At 33.4% G+C, this 17,422-nt stretch overlaps 4 protein-coding genes and 1 pseudogene across 4 annotated transcripts; 4 read left to right on the top strand and 1 right to left on the bottom strand.

Moving 5' to 3' along the window:
• Positions 1-4,864: 4,864 nt before the first annotated feature.
• On the top strand, positions 4,865-6,690 carry LOC105951589 (BAG family molecular chaperone regulator 2). Its single transcript, XM_012975045.2, has 4 exons — positions 4,865-5,288; positions 5,396-5,652; positions 6,177-6,335; positions 6,428-6,690. Exons 1-4 carry the CDS (start codon positions 5,051-5,053, stop codon positions 6,569-6,571), a joined length of 798 nt encoding a protein of 265 aa, XP_012830499.2. The 5' UTR covers positions 4,865-5,050; the 3' UTR covers positions 6,572-6,690.
• Positions 6,691-6,799: 109 nt separating this feature from the next.
• LOC105951539 (uncharacterized) lies at positions 6,800-8,500 on the bottom strand. Its single transcript, XM_012974993.2, has 2 exons — positions 8,063-8,500; positions 6,800-7,968 (listed from the first exon to the last, which is right to left on the bottom strand). Exons 1-2 carry the CDS (start codon positions 8,148-8,150, stop codon positions 7,040-7,042), a joined length of 1,017 nt encoding a protein of 338 aa, XP_012830447.2. The 5' UTR covers positions 8,151-8,500; the 3' UTR covers positions 6,800-7,039.
• Positions 8,501-9,675: 1,175 nt separating this feature from the next.
• LOC148768631 (putative F-box/LRR-repeat protein 9 pseudogene) lies at positions 9,676-10,631 on the top strand (annotated as a pseudogene).
• Positions 10,632-12,483: 1,852 nt separating this feature from the next.
• LOC148768630 (putative F-box/LRR-repeat protein 9) lies at positions 12,484-13,520 on the top strand. Its single transcript, XM_088821304.1, has 2 exons — positions 12,484-12,803; positions 12,887-13,520. The coding sequence occupies exons 1-2, from the start codon at positions 12,484-12,486 to the stop codon at positions 13,518-13,520; spliced, it is 954 nt and encodes a 317-aa protein (XP_088677430.1).
• Positions 13,521-14,354: 834 nt separating this feature from the next.
• Positions 14,355-15,431, top strand: LOC105951538 (putative F-box/LRR-repeat protein 9). The gene is made up of 2 exons (XM_012974992.2): positions 14,355-14,685; positions 14,831-15,431. Exons 1-2 carry the CDS (start codon positions 14,363-14,365, stop codon positions 15,429-15,431), a joined length of 924 nt encoding a protein of 307 aa, XP_012830446.2. The 5' UTR covers positions 14,355-14,362.
• Positions 15,432-17,422: the final 1,991 nt, after the last annotated feature.

The raw sequence follows: 17,422 nt of genomic DNA, 5'->3' as shown, positions 1-17,422 counted from the left end.
AAAGACGAGGTATTGCGTAGACAGTATGCCGAATTCAATGAAAGCAGTACAATGTATAGATTCGGTGACGGATTGAACACATAATCTCATCACTACAAAGTCATGACGACAAACGACGTGTTATTTTAAACAAAGCTGATGTAGGAATTATGAATGAAAATTAAATTAATTATAAGTTGTTTTGCTTGAAATAAGGCTGGTCTCGAATACAAATTTGTTCGTCGCTAAAGATCTTTAGTTCTCTCACATTAAGTGCAAATTAAGTGCAAATCAAGTGCAAACCACGTGTAAATCACGTGCAAACCACGTGTAAATCACGTGCAAACAACGTGCAAACCACGTGCAAATCTCGTGCATATCTCGTGCATATTTCGAGATTATGAAATTATACGTACAATTCATACTAATTTTTCTAAGCAACCGGTTTCAAGAATGAATAATAATTAAAAATTAAAGGAAGATATATTATTCTAGATTAATTCACTAAAATGTTACTAAAAAGTGAGTCCATGACATAGTCCAATCAGAGCCGAATGTTTCACATATTATAGTAAACCAACATCAAATCTAAACATGAAATAAACATAATGTTTACGTATGAGTTTAGAATCATAAATCATCAAATCTAATGATCAAGCAAAAAATATGTTTCAAAAAAGGCCCAATCCTTTATTTAATTCGACTATGTAGTGGCCCAACCATAAATATTTAATATTTAAATAAATAAAACATTAAATTATTTTTAATTAGATAACTTGTGTGTGTGTATTTATATATATATATATATATAGAGAGAGAGAGAGAGAGAGAGATCAACCAAATAAGTATAAACACCAAGAAAGAATGGGATTGAAGCATAAATATATTTACTGAAAAGAAAGAAAATACGAATTTTCACACCTAAAAAAACTTGGAAATTAATTTAATTTCGTTATCATGCTTGAGGGAAATTAATTGGAAATTTAATTTTCGTTAGCAGCATCATTTTTTTCATAATCAGGGTGAAGTGAACAACCGTCTAAACTCCCAAATCGATTCATGTACTGCTTTCGTTGTATTTGGCATACTCTACGCGAAGTCGATACCATTTGTTCCACCGTCGCATAAAATTTTCCACCTATAATACATACAACAATACTTGAGAGATTATTTAAAATTTTTGAGAGATTCCTTCAACTTAAACAAAACTTCGTGGAAGAAAAAAATATTAAAACTATAACTTACATTGCGCTTGCAGTAGCGGGAAAGCTGCATTGGATCACTGGGGATTTCATTTGTAACAGGGGCAAAATCAGTATCCGACAAGCATTCCGCAAACATTGCAATCTGCGATTTCACTCATTCATTTAACATAATAATAATAATAATAATAATAATAATAATAATAATAATAATAATAATAATAATAATAATAATAATAATAATAATAATAATAATAATAATAATAATAATAATAATAATAATAATAATAATAATAATAATAATAATAATAATAATAATAATAATAATAATAATAATAATAATAATAATAATAATAATAATAATAATAATAATAATAATAATAATAATAATAATAATAATAATAATAATAATAATAATAATAATAATAATAATAATAATAATAATAATAATAATAATAATAATAATAATAATAATAATAATAATAATAATAATAATAATAATAATAATAATAATAATAATAATAATAATAATAATAATAATAATAATAATAATAATAATAATAATAATAATAATAATAATAATAATAATAATAATAATAATAATAATAATAATAATAATAATAATAATAATAATAATAATAATAATAATAATAATAATAATAATAATAATAATAATAATAATAATAATAATAATAATAATAATAATAATAATAATAATAATAATAATAATAATAATAATAATAATAATAATAATAATAATAATAATAATAATAATAATAATAATAATAATAATAATATTATTATTATTATTATTATTATTATTATTATTATTATTATTATTATTATTATTATTATTATTATTATTATTATTATTATTATTATTATTATTATTATTATTATTATGATAAAATAAGTTAGCTAGGGTGTATTAATTTAATTGAGATCTAGATTACCTTGTCACAATATTTTTTTTCATATTATCCTTGATAGCAATTGCTTCTATGCAAACATTAGAGGCAGCTCTGTAATTGGCTTGGAGTTTTTCCACTTGTTTTTGCAGCATCATCATATTTTTTCTTGAATTCCGTAACAACTGCTTTAGCTTTTATGGAACTCTCATTCAATATATCAAGCTCCTTGCGTAAAACAACCTGCACACACCAAAACCAAAACCAAGATAGCAAATCCATTATCCGCTCTAATATGTAATGTATGTATGTTTTATAGATACAATCAAACAAGTTTTGTCGAAAAATAATATCAAGTATGTATGTATGTATGCAGAGCCGGCCCTAGGGTTTCCAGGGCCTTAGGCGAGATTAAAAATCGAGGCCCTAATCGTTTATTTTCTATTAAAAGAATAATTATCTATATATATATTAGGCTTTCTTTTATTTAATTTTGGGGCCCAAATTAAAATGGGGCCCTAAGCGATGGCATCTCTGGCTTCCCCTCAGGACCGGCTCTGTATGTATGTATACCTTTAAAAAAAATTCGGCCTCGTCTCTCACTTCACGATACTGCCTGATTCCATCTTCATCTTTGATATCAAAGAAAGAAGAGGAAGATAATTTTTTGCGACGTTGGCTTAGTCGAGTGATTTCACGCTTGAGCTTGTTCCTTCCCTCCAATGCAATAACATCATTTTTTATCTTATTTTCTATGTCGCATATCTGCAAAATTTCATCTTTTTAGAAAACAATTTTTATTTATTTTATTTCTGTATAATAATAATACAAAAGAAAGACTACAATTTTCATGCATACCTGATTTTTGATACCGTCAATAGATAATGCATTTTCGGCTTTGGTAACAATAGATTGAAGATAATCTATTTCCATATGCCTTGACTTCAGTAATTCACTTGCATTTATGTCCTTGAGCTTGAGATAATCATAATAAACATCAAGAATTTCATTGTCCGCCTGCAAATTGGCCAACCAATACCCCATTACATCACATTACATTTTGTGTTATAAAAAAAAAGTAAAAATAATCATCTAATGAAAAAAAGACGGCTTACTAATTTCTCTTCGATTTGTAACTTAATAGCATCCCTGGTTTTGATCTTTTCGTCAATTTGTAGCTCCTCAATTGCACGGAGGAGCGATTCTTCGAGAGAATCCCTACTAATCGGTGGGAATTTAATCAAATACCTGAATGACTCTGTTGCAGCCTCAACAACATTCATACTGGAACAAATATCAAAAGTTATAGATGAGTAATATACATACAATGTGTAAAGAGTATGTAAATGTGACACAAAATAAAAATCATAAAGAAAATGAAAATTAAATCCGGAAGACCATCACTTGTTCAGCTTATTCATTCTATACATTTACATTAAACGATTTTGTGCGCATTCAAAGAAATAGGGGATTATGATTTTGTGAGTCTAATTCCAAAAAAAAAAAAAAAAATTAAATCTTCAGCTTATTTTTTCTATGGTTAAATCAAATGATTAATTGTGAATCTAATTACCACAGGAATCACCGAGATAGAAAAAAAAAAAAAAAAAAAAACAATGATTCAATCAAAAAAAACTATATCGAATTTAAAAAGCCACCAAAAAAGAAAAACAAAAAAACTAAGAATGTACCTTTACTGATAAGGAACGTATTCGAATTACAAAATAACTATTTAATTTGGAGAAGAGTTATTAATGGGCATCGACGGAGATATAGAAAGAAATTATGGAAAAATAAGAATTTTCGACAAACTCAAATTGTTTTGAGTACGAAATGAACTCTATCTCAAGTGAAACGGCGCAAGGAACAAAACTCATGAGCTTTGCTCATGAATCACGTCAAATTTAAGCAATCCAACGTCGTACTCTAAAAGTTCGTTTTTGCTATTTTAGGCAAGTTTTAGAAAATTAATATCAAATCATAAAAAAATCGTATTAAGATTTCGTAAATTGGGTTGTTCCCAAAATTAAGAGATTTACTAGAATTAGGCTCTAACTCGTTTTTGCCGTTTTTGGTCATTTTTAGTATTTTTTAATTTAGTTAGGATTTTCAGTTTTATTACTATACATAGCTGCCTTAGGACTTTATTTTGAGAAAATTTTCGAATTTTAATAAAACCTATAGAGTTTTCTTTATTTTCTGGTGGATTCCAGAATTTTCGGTGGGTTGCGACTGTTATTTTGTTCTATAGGATTAATTCGTAAAAAATAATTCTTTACCTAATTCTTAGAATTTGCACTTTGATCAATATTTCATTGCCTTATTGGTATCTATCTGAAGATTATGAATAAAAGTTATACCATTTATAAACACTTATTGCCTTAATTAATTGAAATATGAAAGGGATTGAAGAATAAATATCTTGACTGAAATAAAAAAACGCTACAACTTTTCACACCTGAAAATTAATGGAAATTAATTTAATATCGTCTGTCATACTTTTTTTTTGAGAAAAATTTTGTCTTGTCATACTTGGGGAAAATTAATTGGAATTTTTTTTTCTTTCACAGCGATTAAATATTCAAAATGGGCCTTTCTTAAGGTGATGGTTTGAACTACAAAAGTCAGCCCAAATTATAGGTTCATCCTGGTTAATAAAAAGGTCCAATGTTTCGATTAAATTGTTGCCCAACAATAAATATTTAATATGTAAATAAATAAAACATTAAATTATTTTTAATTGGATAAATTCCTTGGATCGTCGGCAAATTAAATGCAACTGGAAAGTGAAAGGAGACTCTCTCTCTCTTCTCTCTCTCTCATCAATGGCGATTTCCCATTCGTCAAATCCGCATTCATTTCCGTTACGTCAATTCTACTACCAATCAAACGCCTCTCACAGAAAGGAATTAAAATAAATTGTATGTCAAGTTACGCAGGTATTAGTTACAACAATCGACGATGATGAAAAGTAGGTTGAATAAGTTCAGGAGTAGGAGGAGTGAAGAAGCTGCTGAAACGACGACGTTTTCAGCTGCTCCGGTGGAGTGGGAGATGAGGCCCGGCGGAATGCTGGTGCAGAAGAGGAGTGACAATTGTGGACCCGCCGCCGCCGCCTTTGCACCGCCGAATTTGCGCATTCGAGTTGCTCACGGCGCCGCTCGGTATCAGATCCAGGTCAATTCGCAGTCGACGTTCGGTATATTTCTTCAATTGGATTCTCAATGTGGCGGATTTCTTATATAATTGGTGAAATTTTCAATTACGAAGATTGATTAATGGAGTTTCGATTAATTGCGCGTGCAGGTGAACTGAAGAAGCTTGTGGCGGCGGAGACAGGGCTGCAGCCCGGCGAGCAGCGGCTGATTTTCAGAGGGAAAGAGAGAGAAAACGGGGACTACTTAGACACGTGTGGAGTCAAAGACCGCTCGAAAGTCAACTTAATCGAGGATCCACAAAGCAAAGAGAGGAGGCTGGTTGAGATGCAGCGGAATGCGAAGATCCAGGCCGTTCATCAATTGATCGAAGGCGTGACCACGGAAGTGGATAGGCTGGCGGAGCAGGTGAGTAAATGCCCCCATTCAGTTATGGATTTATTTTCTTAATTAAAAACAATAATGGAGTTAATTATGGAGATAAAAACACGCTGCATGGACCTTTTAAGTTCTTCTTTCATTATAAATATGGTTAATAGTGGTAATTAATAACGAAAATAAAGTAGGTGATTATCAATATTATATATTTATTTTTTTCTTTTTTTATTTTTTTATTTTTTGCTAAAAGTTTGGTCAAAAGTACGGAGTGTGACATCTGCAAATTGTGTGAAACTCGGTTCATCAATTTAGTTCCGATTCAAGAGGTTAATCGTTTATTAAGTTGTCGTTCGATAGCTTCATTTTTTAATAAAGCACGAGATTAAAATCTTAACATTGTCGACCGGAAAACATAGTCTGCACCGGAAAAATTATAGCACAAGAACAGAGTGTTCTTATAGAGTTAAAGCTATTTATATAATGTAATTTTCCAAAAATAAATAAATTAAATTAATCCAAAAGAACTAGTAACTAATAAATTATATTGATGTTAGGTGTGTGTAATAGAGAAATCAATTGCAAATGGTAATAAAGTAGCAGAGTTACAGATCACGACCTTGACCGAGATGTTAATGGGACAAGCTGTCAAACTAGAAAACATTCCCGCCGCCGCATTTGTAGGAGATGCATGTGCAGCTACCAAGTCTTTACAGGTTGGAATTCTAACTCTCCTATGTATGTATATATATATGCATGTATGTATGTGTGTGTAGTATAAGAGTAAAAATGCATTAATTGCATGCAGGGCAAGAGGATACAGAAGTGTGTGGAAACACTCGACACGCTCAAGGTATCAAACGCGAAGCACAAGGTATCACCGGTTGTCACCGCCGAGTGGGAAACCTTCGATCCATCGCCTTCGGCAAATCGGTGGGAACTCTTCGATTGATTAATTAAATATTCCATATATATATATATAAATATCGAATGGTTCATCTCACTAATAACTTATTCTTACAAAGTGCCCGTTCAATATATATTCACCAGTACGTTAACTCCCTTCTCTTATTCATTTTTTTGCCGGTTTTCATTTCGGTACGATTGATTGGCCATCACATGCATTCACGCAGTGCACCGTGTGCCATGTGTAACATGTAAAACAATGCATATACGAAAGTGATTCAAATTTAGGCTGTCAATGCAATAAAACGTACACTATAGTATACAGCTATTTTAAGCATACATTTATATAGTACAGGCTAAGGAGCTATACGTACACAAATCATTAGCCCTCTCTAATACCTTATACAATATATAAAGCCATAACTTAGAGAAATTATGAGGCACCCAAAAAAAAAAAAAGAAAAAAACTAGTAACAAAAATTAGACTCGATTACTTCTTATCGTTATATATCGATTACGCTAGAACAGAAGGCGGTTTACAAGCGTTGATCTCTCCCTTGTGCTGAATTACACAATTCTTATCACGTTTCTCGACCAGCGTTCGGAACCGCTCGAACATCCTCTCCAACGCCTCTATCTCTCTCCGGAAATCGCCACCTGGCGAAGGCTCGCTCTCTTTATTCATACGCTCCCTAAGTCTCCTAACTCTCTCGATGCTAATTACGACTTTGCCCCCCATCTCGTCCATAATCCCATGCATCGTTACGTTCTCCTCCTGCACTAGCTTGAGCCTCCTCTTCATCGCTCGGTACCCATCGAGCGACTTCAAGAGCTGCTCCGACAAAACCTTGTTTCGCTCTTGCAGTGCCGCCGTCGCGGCCGCCTGAGATTGTCCACCGCCACCGCCGCCGCCAACGCCGCCACCGGAGTTTCTCCTCTCGTTGTAATGCTCGGAAGCGCATTCCTGCACTTTTTGGAGCAACGTGTTGTTTCTCTCCTTGAGGTGTTCGATGAGTTCCTCCATTTCGCACATTTCGTGTACTTTCTTCGACAGCTCGCAAGCCATGATCTCCTTTTCTTTACCCAAGCTGGAGCACATGACCTGGAGGCTTTTTCTTGCCGCCAGGCTGGCGGCAAGCTCTCTTTTAAGGCGCTCCTTTTCGTCCTCCACAACCGGCTCCCCACCAATGCCGTGGTGGTTCCGCTTGTCCCTTGGGATCGGATTCCGCCTCAAGTCGGTGTTGCACCGCCGGAGCTCCGCCTCGGATGTTCTTTTGATGTTGCCAAAGGATTGACACTTTTGGATTCTGTCTCTTACATTGTCAAGAATTGTCATCATTGTGGCAACCCTTAACATTCGCCGGCTGTCATTTTTCTCTTTGTCACAGGCTTCTTTGTGGTCCTGTGTTAGTTTCAACAGTAATTTTATATTTGCCGCCACCCCTGAACAATATATTTAAATCAACATTAACATTAATTAATCCGCATAATCAACCCTAATTAAGATTAAAAAAAAAAGGAATCAAATTATATATACCTTCTAATGCGGAATCATCGTAATGATGTTCAGGTCTTGTAGAGGGAGAAACCAAATCAGGAGATGAAATTGCACGAGATTGGTTCATAACTTTCTTGCAAAACAAATTAATCAAACCCTAATTAGAACAATGAACAAAGATCCTTACAAAAAAAAAAGAATAATAATCAATCTTTTCGAGAAATCAAGAAAAAGGGCCACTTTGGTTTTTTCTTTTTTTCTTTTTTTGGTCTTTTTGTGTGAAAAGAAAGAAAGAAAGAAATGAATGTACAATAATGAAATTGAATAATATATGTATTAATATATAAATTGAGAGGTCAAAATTAAAGAAGAGAGGTAGCTTTGCGGACCCTCTCTCTTATAATTATCTCTCTCTTCTTCGTTTTTAATAGTATTATTTATCATTTAGGATAAATTAAGTCGGTGGCTTAATGGCTTGGTGTTAGCCCATGAAAGAACAGTTTACTTATTTTTTATATGGTTTGGAAATATTTGCGCGATTTTTGGACGGCGTTGACAAATTTTTGTTTGGCTGTTGTTTGCTTTGACTTTGAGATAGACAATAGTTTTCTTCATTCATGTACCCAACTGCTCATACCTATAATGAACAATTTATTTCATTAGATAACTCTCTCAAATATATTTGATGATAAAGGGTATTTCAGTCTTTATAATATATTTATATGTATTATCTTTCTAAAATCGAACTAGATATATATTAAATATCTTTTAAGCATGCCGGGCTAACTCCACTGAAACTAATTTGATTAGAAGAGGAAGAATGCATAACTCGAAACTAATGTCGAAAGGAAGAACAATATGATAGAGTTATTACTCCATCTGTTTCACAATAACTGTTTCTTTTTAAAAATATTTTTGTTCGATATTATCTGTCACTTTAAATTTTCAATACTGCATTAAATGCATTTTTCCTGTTTTAACCTTATTAATGAAACTCTATTCATTAATTTTCTCTTATATATCATTTAATAATAAAAGTTGTTTTAGTTATTTTTATATGATTTTTCTAAAATCAAGATATATTTATTGAGTTTCTTCTTAATCTTTGTGAAAAGTGAAAAGTGACAATTATTTAGGAACGGAGGAAGGGAGTATTCAATATAATATGTTTTGTAACAAGAGATTATATTATTATTATATATTTAATTATTTATATATATATATATATATATTTTTTATGTGGCGCGTGAAATGCACATTGTAATTGCTTAGCCTTTTGGACTTCTCCTTGTTAAGGAGGAGAACAATATGAAATATTTGAATTTTTCCAATGTAAATATAGCTTCTGGTCATCATTAATTAATGTGCATGCGTCGTTCCAACTACATGCATGCATGCATTTTAAATGTGATTTGAGATATTAAGTTTGGTACATATAGACAGATCAAAAGGCTATTTTGAATTCACTTGGAACGACAAACTGCAATTAAATTATTATTAACCAATGAAATTAATCACTAACCCTAATCCCACGCTTATAAATTAAAGGTGTTCGAAGTTAGCTGTTCCAAGAACTCCTACTTCCCCTTGTAATGGATTTGAATTTACTCAGAAAAAAAGTCAGACGACCCAAGAAAACGGAACAACTCCATATGGCATCCTCCTCTTCGAGATCAAGGAAGGCCAAGCCACCGTGGGAGAAATTGCCGCCAGAGATAACGGCGGCGATCCTAAAAAAGCTGGATACGGTGGAGATTCTGAAGAACGCCTGGAACGTATGCACGACTTGGCGGCGCGTGTGCCAGGACCCTTCCATGTGGCGGCATATACACATGAAATGCAGGTCTCGTAATATGTGGCGGCTGTCATCCACTGATTTTGTTAAACTGTGCCGCCGTGCAGTGGATCTCAGCCAAGGCCAACTGATTGGTATCAGCATTAACGGTTTTGGTACCAATGATTTGCTTCTATATATTTCTCAGAGGTAATATTATTGCTCCCGCCTTTGATTAAATATTTATTAATATATGTACAAATATATTGTTTATTTAATTTCTAATAAATAATGAAGTATATATATACCATCTTAATTAACAGGTCCAGTCAGCTCAAACAACTACTACTTGGAAATTGCGATGATGACATAACAAGAGAAGCTGTGATAAAAGCAGTTAAAAACCTACCTCTTCTTGAGGAACTGTATCTACTCGACCCAATTCTCGATGCGGTTGATGTCAAAACCGTTGGAATCTCTTGTCCGTTATTGAAGTCGTTTCGATTGACTAGCTGTGCATTTCGTCATGTCGAATGTGATGAAGAGGCTCTTGCAATTGCTTCAACCATGCCCAAGATTCGACGCCTTCGCCTTTTCGGAAATAGGATGACGAATGTTGGCCTGAATGCAATTCTTCGTTCTTGTCCGAAACTTGAATTGCTTCGTTTGAGAAACTGTCACAATGTTGATTTGAGTGGAGATTTGGGGAAATGTTGCTACGAAAGGATTAAAGATTTTATGTTTAAAATCGACCCCGATGAAGATGAGTATGATTATTACGAAAGTATATATGTAGACATTGATGTCTATGACGATAATTATTTTGATGATTAAGGAAATGTGGTGATTAGTTGTCGTTTGTGTTAATTAATTGATCGATTCGATTACTTAATGCGATTTTTCTATGTTTCTTTGTTCTGGTTTTCTTGTTTGTCTGTGTTGAAAAATGTAACTTGCATGCATGTTTGCTGAAACATGTAACGGGTTTCTTTGAATCTATTTCTTCTACCATTTTTTTTCAGAAATCTTTCGTTTAATTATACCATAGCTCTCCAATTAGTGGTAATAACACATATAAGAAACGGCGTGGAATGTATTCCCATATTGGCGGCGCGTGTGCCAGCTGGACTCTTCCCTAGGGCAGTACATTGAAATGGAAAATAATCTCGATATCCCGTCATCCGATCGGTTTTGGTACAGATGATTTGCTTCTCTATATTTCTCAAAGGTAATATAATTTCCCAAATTGTTTATTACGATTTGATCCGTTCGATTAAATGATATGATTTTTTTCTATCCAATTTCAAATGTTACGATTTCCAATTTTTCCAATTTGGTTTGGAATGGATCACGAATTAGTTTTCACTTAGCTTCCAAAATAAATTTTATTTTTCCGAATGTGTTTATTTCGATCCGATCAATCCGATCCAGTTAAATGATATAAAGTTTTCTGATTAAATCAAAATATTTTGTATCCAATTTTCATCATTTTAATGATATTCTAAATAATTAAGCACCATTTTAATAAGTCTAGTCAGCTCAAAAAAATTGTACTTGGAAATTGCAACGACGTAACAGGTAAAGGCGCCGTACGTTGACGTTCAAGGTATCGAAACTATTGCCATTTCTTGTCCGTTAATGAAGTCGTTCCAATTGACCAGCTTTGAATAATGTTATATCAAGTCGAACGACGAGCAAAGTAGGTCACGTGACGAGCTAAATGGTCCTGAGACCTGAAACACTTTAATTAACTTAATAATCCTGCGAACAGAAAACACGTAATCTAAGCCAGAGGTTAATCCGGCGGAAAACCCTCCGACGCTCAAGTCAGACGTGAAGATAATCGGTAATAGTCGAGAGAATTTTAGTAGAAAAAGTGATTGAATAATAAAAACGTACCTTCATTAAATGAATTCAAATACTATTTATACTTTATTGATCGGGCCGAGACAATTTATCGGGCCCAACCTCATTTGAATGTGATTGGGCCTCCGTAGAAATAACTATTAAGTTGGGTCTGTGGCCCAGTAAATATGGGTCTATTGGGCTGGGCCAATAGGCATATCAAACTGGTAAACACACACACACACCACACACATATATATATATATATATATATATATATATATATATATATATATATATATATATATATATATATATATATATATATATATATATATATATAAACAATTATTCCTTTTTTCATAATTAGTTGATCCAAAAATTATAAAAATAACTTATAATTATTATATATTTTTTCTCAAATTCTTTGAATATTATATTATTGAAAATGTGTTGAATGTCTCACTAATTAGTAATTACCCCCTTTTATATGGTGTTCTTATAGAACAGTTTCATTAAAAAAAATTTAGTAAATTATAATTTATAACTCACTAATTAGAAAACAATAAATATAATTATAAAAAAAACAGTAATTTATATTTATAATTGCTTCAAAGTTCAAATAAAAAAGAATATAGTAATTACCGAAGTACCCCTTTTTCATCATAAATGTTTCTTAGGGACTTGGGGTAAATTATAATTTAAAACTTGTCGTTCCATCTTCAAATTATAATACATATGGCGCCCTTCAATATTCACATGCACACCGCCCGAGGAAACCCTAATCTGGCTTATAAATGACTTTCCAAAATCGAAGCAATGGAAAACCAAAACTGAGCCAATGGAATCGTCTTCATGTTCGGTCGAGCCAATTCCGCCGCCGTGGGAAAAATTGCCGCCAGAAATAACGGCGGTGATTTTACAAAAGCTGGGGGCAATGGAAACACTGACCGTGGCGCGGAAAGTTTGTCCTACGTGGCGGCGCGTGTCGGAGGAGTACCCTTCTATATGGCGGTGTATTGACATGCAAGATCCTCTCTGTATGTATGAAAACATAGAGACAATGTGCCGCCGTGCAGTGGATCATAGCCAAGGCCAATTAATTGAGTTCAAAATTAACGGTTTCGGTACTTCTGACACGATTCTCTATGTTTCCCAGAGGTAAAATTAACTGTTTTTTTCTTGTTCATATGTTAATAACTAATCTGTAAATAATTAAAAGTATTTGGTAACTGTTTAATCAGGTCTAGTCAGCTTAAACGTCTTCAAATTGTGAATTGCCATTGCATATCGTTTTCGTCTGTTGTCGAAGCAATTAAAAATTTTCCTCTGCTGGAGGAGCTGCATCTACAGCTTGACTTTGACTCTATCAATGTAAAAGGCATTGAAACTATTGGCAAGTGTTGCCCATTATTGAATTCGTTAAACCTGCGTGATCGAAAAAAGAAGTTGTTGTACAACGATACCCTAAGCATGTTCTTCGACAGTCCGGTAATTGATTGTGACAACAACGCTGTAGCGATTGCCGGAAACATGCAGGGACTACGACAACTTTGTCTTATCGGAAGTAAATTGACTGATGTGGGATTGCAGGCTATTCTTCGTGGTTGTCCGAACCTCGTGTCACTTGATATCAGAGGGTGTTACAATGTTTTTGAATCTGATGACGTGGAACAATTGTGTTTTGAAAGGATTAATGAATTTAAGGGTCCTGATGACTCTATGGATGATGATTATGAATATGATTATGATAACCGCGATCGATTTGATGATAATTGTGATTATCATTATTATGGTATTGATTTTGATGATGAGTTCCGTGATCCTGATGATTTTTTCTTTGACAATGAGTATGCACTTGGTTATTATTTACTGTAGTGATTAATTGAATCGGGGACTCTTTACTGTTTCTTTGGATTATTCGAATGATTGTATTTACCATCTCTTTCCCTACATTGGTTTCATATTTTGGTCTTATTTCGAAAAATATATTTGGATTCAAAGTTCACTTTCCATCCTTGAATTATGAAATATGTTGCATACACACCTCTCAGTTATGAAACGTACCAAATATTTCCCTACATTTTTTGGTCATACAGCAAAAAATGTAAAGACATTAGTTTTTTAACTGTGTTATTACACGGTTATTAAATTATGGCCAACTCTTTGAATTAAAGTTAAACTATAAAAATCCCCATCATATTTAGATATAATCTTATTAGAGGTTAACTTTTATGGTGTCATATTCAACGGAGACAATTCCTAGATAAAACTTGATAATTATGCACTAATATAAGTATAAAACGAAAGGATTTTGGCTCCACCCTAATATATATCCAAATGTGTTGAATGTCTCACTAATTACCCATTTTTATAATGCGTTGTTATAGTTTCATTTAAAAAAAAAAAGAGTAAATTATATATGTAACTCACTAATTAGAAAACAATAAATATAATAAAAGAAAAAAACAGTAAATTATATTTATAATTGCTTCACAGTTCAAAGAAAAAAGAATACAGTAATTACTGCCCCTTGTTCATCATAAATGTTTCTTAGGGACTTGTGGTGAATTATAAGTTGTCGTTCCATCTTCCAATTATAATAACTACTACGCCCTTCAACATTCACATGCACACCTCCCGAGGAAACCCTAATCTGGCTTATACATAAATCACTTTAATTTCCAAAGTCTAAGCAATGGGAACCAAAACCTGAGCCAATGGCTTCGTCTTCAAGTCCGGTCGAGCCAACGCCGCCGCCGTGTGAAAGTCTGCCGCCAGAGATAACGGCGGCGATTTTACAAAAGCTGGGGGCAGTGGAGATACTGATGACGGCCGTGAAAGTTTGTCCTACATGGTGGCGCGTGTCCAAGGAGTACCCTTCTATATGGCGGTGTATTGACATGCAAGATTCGAACGTGCTGTGGTCGGTGGTCTTGGTGAAAATGTGCCGCCGTGCAGTGGATCTCAGCCAGGGCCAATTAATTGAGTTCAAAATAAACGGTTTTGGTAATGATGATTTGATTCTCTATATTTCCCAGAGGTAAATATTATTGGGTTCGCTGTTTACCTTTTTCCTCAGTGCACCTATATCGTTGGCTGCAGATTCATTCGTTACCAAAACAAACACGCTGATTCATTATATTATATATGTTAATTCAAAAGTATTTTCTAACCTCTTTAAACAGGTCTAGTCAGCTTAAACGTCTTCAACTAGTGAATTGCCGTGGCATATCGTTTGCGTCTGTGGTCGAAGCAATTACTAATTTCCCTCTGCTTGAGGAGCTGCATCTACAACAACTTGACTGTATGTTCACTGTAAATGGTATCGAAACTATTGGCATTTCGTGCCCTTTGTTGAAGTCGTTAAGCTTGTGTGATCGAAAAAAGAAGTCGATGAAGTTTAACAACCTAGTGCTTCATGATGCTCCTGGGTTTGTGTGTGATAAGAGGGCTGAAGCGATTGCAGAAAACATGCCGGGACTTTGCCAACTTCAACTTATCGGAAGTAAATTGACCGATGTGGGATTGAAGGCCATTCTTCGTGGTTGTCCGGATCTCGTATCACTTGATCTACGAGGGTGTTTCAATGTTTTTACGTGTGCTGACGTGGAACAGTTGTGTTTGGAAAGGATTAAGGATCTTAAGCTTCCTCATGACTCTATGGATGGTTATGATTTCGGCCCTGATGATTCTGATTATGATTCTGATTATGATTATGATTATGATTGTGATTATGATTCTGATTATGATTATTATTATGATTATGATTATGATTATGAATTATGATAGCCACGGTAGACTTGATGGTCGTGATTACGATGATGGTTATCATGATCCTGATGATGTTGTTATCTACGACAATGAGTATGCATATGAAAATTATTGACTTGGTGATTAATTGAGTCAATGAATGGGGGATTCTTTATCCTTAATTGTTGGTGAAAATGATTTGATACTCGTATGTAATCGCTTTCTTCTGTTTTGTCAAACTTGTATTAAGTTTAGACGAAATAATATTATGTATCTTTGGATTATTCGAATCATGTATTTACCATCTCGTATTGAATATCTCGTTTAATTATGTATCTTTGGATTATTCGAATCATCTATTTACCATCTCATATTGAATATCTCGTTAAATTATGTATCTTAGCTTTGGATTATTCGAATCATCTATTAACCATCTTGTATTGAATATCTTGTTAAATTATGTATCTTTAGATTATTCGAATCATGTATTTACCATCTCGTATTGAATATCTCGTTAAAATTTTGTATCTTTGGATTATTCGAATCATGTATTTACCATCTCATATTGATTATTTCGTAATTTGGTTTTAATATGAACAAATCTATTTGGAAGAAAAATTTGAAATAGACTAAATTTAAATAGACATTTGTATAATAACTCCAAACCTCTAATATTATTTTGGGACTTTAATTTGTTGTTGCGGGTCCAATACATGTTGAATTTGTCACTTTTTAAGGGTTAATATGCTCGAGGTTGGAAATATAATTAGATATGGAATACAATCCTAATATTTTTTTCTGAATTAAATCTTTTTTACAAAAATAATTTATTTTTTTCCCTCTTCTCTCTCGCGTTTTCTTTCTTTCGTTTTCCCTCTCTCGTTTCTCTTTCTCTCTTTCTGCCTCTTTCGTTCCCTCTCTTGTTTCTCTTTCTCTCGCTCTCCCTCTCCATCACTTCTCACCATTGTTGATGGGGCGATGGCTATAGCGCAACTATGGCGGTGGGGGGGCGTTAATAAGGGATTGGTTATGGAGACAAGAGGTTATGACGACTATGGTGATGGAGGTCAGACCTACAGCGGATGGTGACTAGGTTTTAATTTGGTCGACGACTAGGGTTTAATTTGGTCGACGGTTATGGCGGCTAGGGTTTTATTTGGTCGATGGCTAAGGTTCAATTACGAGCATAGTTTGAATCAGTCGAATCGCAAAAATAACAGTTGTAGAACTGCCACCGAAGTTATGTGAAATAGTGATTCCCTCCCGTTGTACTCCCTTTTGATGTTCTATTAACATTTGCTATTATATGATGTCTATGTAATTGATAGGATAGCCTAGCTTACTTATTCGTAAGTTTGTTGCTAATGAATCGTGTATTTGACTTCTATAGTATATTGTAGTATCTTTAAAAGCATTATACAAACTTTTGCAGATAATCAAAGCATTATACAGACTTTTGTACACCAACTATCTACAATCTCACACAAATCTAAACCTAAACGTAATATATGACGACACTCAGGAGTCACGAAACATAGTAGCATACTCATTGCGATTAACCAAGTAGCATACTCATTGCGATTAACCAACAACGGATTGGAACCTTTTGTCCAAAAAAATATATACGAGCATAGTTTGAATCAGTCGAATCCATGTTGTATCAACAGTTAACTAGTTCTCCGGAAATCTAGACTTAGCAAAAGCCGGAAAAAGTAATAATTCTGGACTTTTACCGTTGAACTTGAAAAAATAATCAAGGAAAATCACGATGTTTAAATTGGGTGAAAAATCTTAAGTATAAGTGTTGAACACAGTAACTTGCTAAATATTCAACCAAACGAAAAATTTCGATGAAGAAAAGTAAAATTTGAAGCGATGAATTAGGGGTGAAAGTCGGAAGGATCGGATCGGAATTAGCCTTTTCGGAAAATTTCCAAAAAATTTCGGAAGTACAAAATCAATTCCAATTCCAATTCCAAAAATTTCGGAATCTAAAAATTCATTCCAATTCCAAAAGGCCCGGAAAT

Source organism: Erythranthe guttata, chromosome 8, assembly GCF_056151865.1.
Source record: "Erythranthe guttata isolate IM_541 chromosome 8, IM_541, whole genome shotgun sequence".
NCBI classification, from domain to species: Eukaryota; Viridiplantae; Streptophyta; class Magnoliopsida; order Lamiales; family Phrymaceae; genus Erythranthe; species Erythranthe guttata.
This window is presented reverse-complemented; position numbering and strand designations above follow the sequence as displayed.

Bases quoted from the DNA above. Each gene is read 5' to 3' on its own strand.
- LOC105951589 (XM_012975045.2), top strand. From the start codon at position 5,051: ATGATGAAAAGTAGGTTGAATAAGTTCAGGAGTAGGAGGAGTGAAGAA. The intron at 5,653-6,176 runs GTGAGTAAATGC...TATTGATGTTAG, and splicing joins TGGATAGGCTGGCGGAGCAG to GTGTGTGTAATAGAGAAATC. The intron at 6,336-6,427 runs GTTGGAATTCTA...AATTGCATGCAG, and splicing joins CAGCTACCAAGTCTTTACAG to GGCAAGAGGATACAGAAGTG.
- LOC105951539 (XM_012974993.2), bottom strand. From the start codon at position 8,150: ATGAACCAATCTCGTGCAATTTCATCTCCTGATTTGGTTTCTCCCTCT. The intron at 7,969-8,062 runs GTATATATAATT...TATATTGTTCAG, and splicing joins CGATGATTCCGCATTAGAAG to GGGTGGCGGCAAATATAAAA.
- LOC148768630 (XM_088821304.1), top strand. From the start codon at position 12,484: ATGGAATCGTCTTCATGTTCGGTCGAGCCAATTCCGCCGCCGTGGGAA. The intron at 12,804-12,886 runs GTAAAATTAACT...CTGTTTAATCAG, and splicing joins ATTCTCTATGTTTCCCAGAG to GTCTAGTCAGCTTAAACGTC.
- LOC105951538 (XM_012974992.2), top strand. From the start codon at position 14,363: ATGGCTTCGTCTTCAAGTCCGGTCGAGCCAACGCCGCCGCCGTGTGAA. The intron at 14,686-14,830 runs GTAAATATTATT...CTCTTTAAACAG, and splicing joins ATTCTCTATATTTCCCAGAG to GTCTAGTCAGCTTAAACGTC.